This window comes from Microcaecilia unicolor, chromosome 14 (assembly GCF_901765095.1).
Source record: "Microcaecilia unicolor chromosome 14, aMicUni1.1, whole genome shotgun sequence".
Taxonomy (NCBI): Eukaryota; Metazoa; Chordata; class Amphibia; order Gymnophiona; family Siphonopidae; genus Microcaecilia; species Microcaecilia unicolor.
This window is the reverse complement of record NC_044044.1, coordinates 16,712,872-16,721,406: the sequence shown is the minus strand read 5'-3', so window position 1 is coordinate 16,721,406 and position 8,535 is coordinate 16,712,872. Positions and strand designations below refer to the sequence as shown.

The following is an 8,535-nucleotide window of genomic DNA, read 5'->3' as shown; positions in this document are numbered from 1 at the left end:
TCAAGATCTGTGTCTAGGTGGACCCAGCCATTGCACAGAACTTAGGGGTCCTTTCACTAAGGTGCGCTGAAAAATGGCCTGCGCAAGCGCGCGTTTTGGACGCACGCAGATCCATTTTTCAGCGCACCTGTAAAAATGCCTTACATTTTGACCGAAAATGGACATACAGCTAAATGAAAACTGACGCGCATCTATTTTGGATCCGAGACCTTACCGCCAGCCATTGACTTAGCAGTAAAGTCTTGCGCGTTAACCAGGCAGTAATGACCTAAGCGCGTCAAATGCCGCTTGACGCGTGTAGCTGACACACGCCAGAAAATAAAAATTATTTTCTGAAATTACTGCAAAGGTCACGCGGTAGCTTCACAGTAAATCCAAATTGGAATGTGTGGGCACCTACGTGGCTTAGTAAAAGCACCCCAAAGTTAGAAGGGGGCTTGTGCCCTCCCCTAGCAATTGTCAAGAAAGGTTTATGGCAGGTGTGGGCAAACCTTTAGCCCTGAGGGGGCACACTGAGGGTCATAAATAGGAAAAAGGGGTCATGTGGAGGGGGCATAATCGAACGTGGATGACCATCTCTAAGGACGTCCCGGGAAAGGGGTGGGGAAACCCGTATTATCGAAATAAGATGGGCGTCCATCTTTCATTTCAATAATACGGTCGGGGACGCCCAAAATCTCAACATTTAGGTCGACCTTAGAGATGGTCGTCCCCGTTCGATTATGCCCCTCTTGGTCGTGAAAAGAAATGGACCAAGTCGAACAAATGCTCATCAGGTACGCCCTTCTTTTTTCCATTATCGGCCAAGGACACCCATCTCTTAAGCACGACCCAGTCCCGCCTTCCCTACGCCTCCAACACGCCCCCGTGAACTTTGGTCATCCCCGCGACGGACTGCAGTTGAGGACGCCCAAAATTGGCTTTCAATTATGCCGATTTGGGCAACCCTGAGAGAAGGATGCCCATCTCCCGATTTGTGTCGGAAGATGGGTGCCCTTCTCTTTCGAAAATGCCCCTGTAAGTGTCTGAGCACCTCTAGGGGAGTCTCAGGAGTGGCAGAAAGGGGAATCCAAGGTGTGCAGCATGGAGAGAACGAAATGCAAGTTGCCCACATTGGAAGATCAGCTCCCATGCAAGGTCAGGAAATTCCCAGCCAATGTTGGAGACTCAGGAGTTGGGTGGCAGCAGCTATGGGGCTGCACTGTTGGCAACACTGAACTTGTGGCTAGAGGTGTATCAGTTGTGGAGGTGAAGCGATGGGGCTTGGTACACAGCAGCCTCCCTCCCCCCCCCCAACCCCAGTTTCTTTTCTGCTTGCATCCCAACCATAAGCAACTTCAGACTCACAGCCAGCACTTCCTTCTGGTGACCTCACATAACCAACAGGAAGGAAGTGTGAGCCGCGGGGCTGAAGCTGCTTAAAGTTACAGTCACGGGCTGGTTTTGCGATGGGTTACCCGAGACCAGTGCAGGTGAGGAGTGAGAAAGGGATGGAGTTAGGGGTGTGGCGTTTGGTCAAAGTCAGCCACTTAAAAACTATTCTCCCTTCACAGCTCTGGAAAGGGGAGATATAACTCAAACATGCAACACATCTAGCAAGTATCAATGAAGTGCCAGAAGGAATCATTTTTCAAAGGAAAAAGAGTAATGGAACAAAGCTAAAGGAAGGGAAGATGAAAAGACATGTGAGAAAATACCATCTTCACAGGGAGAGGAACAGCAGGTGCTGGGGTTACCTTCCATCATTTTGTTTCTTTCTTTCTTTTGGCTTGGCACTTTCCTCCTACTCCTTGGAGTTAAAAGTTTGGCCAGAATGAGCCCCTGCTAGACTTTACCTGATAACTACCAAGAGATGTTTACCAGTTTTTACAACCCCATCCACTCCAGTCGTCTCAATAACAGCCTATGGCAGGGGGAAACAGACAGAAGCTCTTTCTGGAATACAATACTCCAGCACTCTTGAGTCTGGCCACAAGATGTCACTGTTGTGCAATAGACAAGCCTGCAAGGAAGGCTGCCTTCTGCCACATTTCCAGCCCCTACTGGCCTTGGGGAATAGAGTCATTGGGCCAGTCTTGGTGATACTGTTTAGTTCCAGTCTGTGGTGATTAACAGCAGAAACGCTTCCTGAAAAGTTGGCAAGGCACTAAAATCCACAATATACCAGTTCGGTCATCATTTGCAGACATGCAAAAATGAAACTTATTGGTTGTTGCGTCGTCTCTGATCATAATACAAATAATCCTGGAAAAGAAACAAAAACAAACATATTGGTTTTCCACTCAATACCATCACATTTCTTAAAACTTTGGAGCTGGGCCCCCCTTAGAGGCTGGGGAGGAACAGACACAGGGCTTCGGGGCATCTGGTTTGGCTGGTGGGAATCACCAAGCCCCGCCAGCAGAAGCCTTCCTCCGGTGCTGTTCTCCGCCGCATTGCGTGACGCGAGAGGAGAAGCAGCCACAGGGCAGGCAATGCGGCGGAGAGCAGCGCTAAAGGAATGCTTCTTCTGAAATTGCTTGGGGACCCCCGCCAGCCAAGGTATGTGGAGTTGCAGTGGGGGGCAGGGAGGTGGGGCAAAATGTGCCCCCCCCCCCCCCTTTGGGCTCCATCCCCAATTTTTGTGGTCTGGCTACACGGCGGTCTGGTGGGGTGGGTGGCAGCGGCGGTGATCCTGGGGGGAGGGCCTGGGAGCAGTGGCCCTGCCCCAGCTCAATCTCTCAGTGACCCTGTAAGGGACCAAGGTCATTCAGTTGGTGCCATTTCCTGCTACCTGATTTCTTTTGGCCATTCTTCTAAACCCATGGCTGCTGTCTTGCAACATGATGCACTCTGGCCACACCCCCCTCACAGTGAGCCAGTTTACCGTCACTCATTCTCTCACCCCGCGCTAGAATATAGGCAAAACCAAGACATTCAGTTTGGGGCTACCTACCCAGTCAACTGTGATGGCAAAGTCTGGCAATTATCCATAAGCTTAGAAACAGAAGAGTGGGGAACATAACCCCTGAAAAGAGAATGTTTGTCAATTTCCTTAATTTCTCTTTCATCACCCCCAAAACTCTCTATTTAAAATTTAGTGTGTGTGTGGTACAGAAAGCCGAGAGGCTGTGGAATTATTTACCTTTAGAGGGGAGGGCTTTGAAGAATTTGAATGGATTTTAAAAAAAGGTTCTAAAGACTTTGCTCTTCCAGCAAGCATTTAATATTTCCACAGGATAATTGTCGTAAATTTGGACCGTTATTCTTTGATAATATCTGTAGTGTTTTTATGTGTTTCTGTGGAAGGGAATTTTCAGTACAACATCTAAGTCAGACTGGACATTTTGCGCTATACGTCCCAAATCCGAATAGAATACATAGCCATCTTCGAAACCGTAAAACATCTAACTTTCTTTTTTCTGAAAATACCATTTGTAACAAGGTTTTGTGCTCTGTGCGTTTATCTTTTCAGGCCACTTTCGGAAAAAAAAAACGTAGACGTGAAAAAAGTACAAAATCAAGCCATTGGGATGTAGGAGAGACCAGCATTTGTAGCAGACTGGTCACCCAGACATCCCTGGAGAGTAATGGGCCACCCTAGGGAGATCTGCAGTGGACTTCATATAAATGCTCCCAGATACACATCTCACCATTGCTCCCTTATCTTGTCTGCTGAGCCCTCCAAAACCCACTACCCCCAACTGTACACCACAATAGCCCTTATGGGTGAAGGGGGCACCTATATGTGGGTACAATGAGTTTCTGGTGAGTTTTGGAGGGCTCCCAATTTCCACCACAAGTGTAACAGGTAGGGGGAGGAATGGGCCTGGGTCCACCTGTCTACAGTACACTGCACCCACCACTACATTGCTCTGGGGACCTGAATGCTGCTCTAATGGACCTGGCTACAGCATCTGAGGCTGTCAGAGAGGCTGGTGAGTACTATTTTTATTCACATTTTTGGGGGGGGGGGGGGGGGGAAGTCAGTGACCACTGTAAGGGGGGTCATCCCTGATTCCCTCCAGCGGTCATCTGGTCATTTAGGACATCTTTTTGTGCGTTATTCTAGACCGCGTTTAGATTTTCGCAATGGATTTTCATTTTGTTCCATTATAGCTGTAAAATGTGTTCGGCCCGCCCTAATCCCGCCTTTGAAATGCCCCCCGACACGTCACCTTGTTATTTGGACCCACTGCAGACGAACTGCACGGACAGATGTTTGCAAAACAGGTTTCAAAAATACGGATTTGGACGTTTTGAAAAGAAATTCGTCCAAATGGAGCTTTATGACACTTTTTGGCCGTTTTTTGAAAAATCAGCTCCTTTATTGTCTTTTGTTGTTCTATGTATATGATTATGTTGTGCTCTGTGTACTCTGCTCAGAATTGTACATGATGCAAACCAAGAATTTCATAAACAAATAAATATGATAGAGGACTGTGGAAAAGGTAAATGCAAATCAAAAAGTACAAAGACTAGGGCATACGCTATGAAGTTTCTAAGTAGTACATTTTAAACAACTCAGGAAAACATTGTTCACTTAACGCATAGTTAAGCTCTGGAGCTTTCTACCAGAGGGTGTGGTAAAAGCAGTTACAGTAGATGGTTTAAAAAAAGGTTTCAGCAAGAAGAGAGAGGGGGGGGGGGGAGTAGATCTACAGCTTGCTGATGGATGGTTAGGTTTTGAGATGGTGAGTTGCACAGGTTTTCCTCAATTTTCCTTTTTCTTTGCAATATATCTCTCACGGAGAAGGCTCAGTTTCTCCTTATGTCAATTTTGAATAGAATTGTGCTCTAGTTTATATAAAGAGGAACCCAAGAAGGGGGGGAGGGGGGAATGAAGGATATAAAAGGAATTCATTGACGATTACAAGGATGCGGGCACGATTTGATGACAGCTGTATTCTGCTTGGTGTTGATGTTTCACATAAGTTGTACTAAATTTGCGTCAATGAATATGATTAAATATAAAAAACAGTGTGGGGGGGGGGGGGGGTAAAAATGTTAAAAGTTTGATGACTGTAAGTAGAGGTGTTTATTGGTTGTGTTACTACCGTGCATGTTGCAATATTGTATTGAAATCGCTGTACTGAGGTGGATTTGTCTTTCTTGACTTGTCATCAATAAAAACCGTTGAAACATAAAAAAAGATTTGAGCAAATTCCTGGATGAAAATTCCATAAAACGTCTTGAAGATAAGTAGTATGGAATCTTGCTACTTTTCGGAAGCCTGACAGATACCTGTAACCTGGATTGGCCACTTAGAAACAGAATGGTCTGACCCAGTATGGCAAATATGTACGTTGTGTTGGTAGTGATGACAAAAGTAGGAAGATAAGGTAGAGGGAGGAACCATGAGCCAGGGGCAGACTAACCATTTGGGCAACTGGGCCAATGCCTGAGGGCCCAGAGGCTCTGCCCTGCTTGCCCCCCACTGCCACTGCACATTACAGCCCTCCCCAGTCCTATCTTGAAGGGCTCTGGTGGTCTAGTGGCATCTGAGGAGGCAGCAAAAAATCCCACTCTTGTCTGCCTGGCAGTGCCGGCGCTGCCAAGTTTTCAAAATGGCTGCCGAGACCCATGAAACTACCACGGTAAGTCTCGGCAGCCATTTTGAAAACATGGCGGCGCCAGGCATATTAGCAATAAAAAGAGTGGGGTTCTTTCCTGCCCCCCAAGAAGACACTAGATCATCAAGGGCCCTTCAAGGTAGGACTGGGGGGGGGGGGGGGGCCTTAATGACCTTTACTACCCGGGGGCCCCGACCACTGTTAGTCCGTCCCAGCCATGAGTAGTTTAGTTGGTTTTAACTACACCTCCTGCTCTATTTTGATCACTTGACTTAATAAAGATGACCATTCCGTCTGTCTCACTTAAACACCAGATAAACATAACCCAACTGCACCAGTAAGACTGCCATCCTAGGACTCGGAGCTGCTGTATCACGGAGAAGGTGTCCACAGGAGATGTATACTCACTATGAAGAGACAGGCCGCCATCAGCACTGCTTTGACCTTCACATCCAGGTCTAGGGGGAACTGGATTGAGAAATGGTCGTTGCTGCTGGTCATCTCCTTACATAGTCCTCTCCATGTCCTTGTGATCTGACCCACCAGCAAGGACTCATCCGCCGTCGTCACCTACAAACAGATGAACCGAGGGTTACATTTTTTTCCTTCCGTTCTCCTCAGCTATATCCTCTTCTACTATTACGCAGTCTATGTATTCCTTTATGCGTAGATCTCTTTGGACGCCACATAAGTTACATGTTATTTCTCCCTCTAATCCTAGTGTATGCTGGTCTTGCCACTCTCAAGTGGGTAGTATAAAGCATCTTATATCTGACTGTCTGTGCCTTCGCAAATACTGGCTAGAAATATGGTCACAACTGGTAGACATCCTCCACTTTCCTGGCTCAATCACTTATAAATTTGTGATTCTTCGGGATCAGTGCTATAGAAGTTTGCTGACTCCTAGTGAAGGGTCTCTTGTTAGCACCATGGTACCTTTAGCATTGAAGGTAATTTCCTCGCATTGGAAATCCCTGCACCAAGTCACCTACCAGGAATGGTGGAACTTAGTGCTTCAAATCTACAACTATGAATCACACCTTGCAGAGACATCTTCTCGCTTTGCTGCATATCGGGAGAAATGGCCATCACTTGTATCATATTTCGGCATTGTACAGCGATAAGCACTTACTTAGATGTATTTTATGGCCTATGCGTGTTTTATACTTTGATCTGTACTCTCCAGCCCCCCCCCCCCTACTTTCTCTCTTTTCTGCCTATCTCTTTTCTTCGCTTAATTTTCAGCCTAGATATGGATAGCTACTTCTTACATGTGAGCTCCGGTATTGCAATACTTTGTAAAATGTTACTTGTTGTTATGTTGTGAGCTCTTGATTGTACCTTTATCATCAAAGTCAATAAAAGAAATTAAACTTGAAAAAAAAAGAAAGGAAAGGGTGAATTTTGCTGATATTATAAAGAAAGAAATGACATCACATATCATATAAAATTTAAAGTATAGTTGTCAGATCTTTGATAAAAAGTAACATATACAAGCGTATTCAGTAGACTGGGTGAGTCTTGCCATGGTTACGCTATGCTCCATAAGCTGTGTGTTGCATGCATCGTACCTCAAACTTCACATCACTGAAACCCCTTATATTCCAACCAGGGCCCACGATCTTCAGAACAACTTCCTTTGCAGGATTCATTATATAGAAGGTTGATTTAAAGGCTTCCCAGTTCTTGGCTACATAACCGATTAGGGTGCCCAGTGGAGGAGAGTAGACTTCCAGCTGAAAAGGAAGAAAAGGCTTGACATTACAGTAATTGCTTTTTAGGAACTGGATGGTGCAAGGCTGAATTTCTTTAGGAATACTTCTTCATTGAAACAGGTGTAGTAACCTATTTGGCCAGGAGAGCGGGGCTCAAGGGGACAGCAGAAGTCAAAAGCCTTCTGGCAGAACAGGATGGGGAGGCCTTGAGGCAACAGGTCTCCAAAGCGGTGACATCTGAGGCTACAGTGCCTGAGGTATGTACCGAGAAGACAAGTAGCCAGAGCCCAGTAGCTTCCCACCTTAAATAATTCCCTTCACTGTTTCATTCTCAGCCTCCAGCTGTTGATTACACATGGATAGAACATTCACTGGGATTATATTATGAGAGAGAGAGAGAGACATGGAGGGGCATAATCGAATGCAAACGCCCATCTCCGTGGGCGGCCATACGAAAAGGCGGGACAAACCGTATTTTCGAAAAAAGATGGCCAGCCATCTTTTTTTCGATAATACGGGTTTTGCGGGGCAAATGCCTAGGATTTGGGCGTTTTTGAGCTGGGCGCTATCAGTTTTCAGCAATAACGGAAACCGAAAGCGCCTAGCTCAAAAATGAACAAATCCAAGGCATTGGGTCATGGGAGGGACCAGGATTTGTAGTGCACTGTTCCCTCTGATATGCCAGGTCACCAACCGGGCACCCTAGGCGGCACTTCTAAAAAGTAAAAAAAAAAAAAAAAAACTTTAAATAGCTCCCAGGTCTGAGCCCCCCCCCCCCCCCCAAAAAGAAAACCACTCCCCACAACTATACACCACTACCATATTCCTAAGGGGTGAAGGGGGTACCTACATGTGGGTACAGTGGGTTTTGGGGATTTTTGGAGGGCTTAACATTTACCACCACAAGTGTAACAGGTAGGGGAGTGATGGGCCTGGGTCTGCCTGCCTGAAGTCCACTGCACCCACTAAAACTGCTCCAGTGACCTGTATACTGCTGTCATGGACCTGAGTTTGACATTTGAGGCTGGCATAGAAGCTGGCAAAAAAAGTTTTTAAAGTTTTGTTTTTGGTGGGAGGGGGTTAGTGACCACTGGGGGAGTCAGGGGAGGTGATCCCCGATTCCCTCCGGTGGTCATCTGGTCAGCTGGGGCACTTTTTTGGGACTTGAGTCATGAAAAAAAAGGGTCCAGCAAAAGCGACCCAAATTCTCGCTTTTGCCGGCCTTTTTTTTCCGATTATCGGCCAAAGGCGCCCATCTCTGCTCAGCT

General features: G+C 46.5%; 1 protein-coding gene across 1 annotated transcript in view; it reads right to left on the bottom strand.

Moving 5' to 3' along the window:
- Positions 1 to 945: 945 nt before the first annotated feature.
- Positions 946 to 8,535, bottom strand: part of LOC115457652 (phospholipid scramblase 2-like) — a 32,578-nt gene continuing 24,988 nt past the window's right edge. The window contains exons 5-7 of the mRNA XM_030187178.1: positions 7,124 to 7,288; positions 5,961 to 6,122; positions 946 to 2,244 (exon numbers count right to left, since the gene is read on the bottom strand). Of these exons, the coding sequence (XP_030043038.1) occupies positions 2,203 to 2,244; positions 5,961 to 6,122; positions 7,124 to 7,288 (369 nt within the window). The 3' untranslated portion in view covers positions 946 to 2,202. The remainder of the gene's footprint in view (positions 2,245 to 5,960; positions 6,123 to 7,123; positions 7,289 to 8,535) is intronic.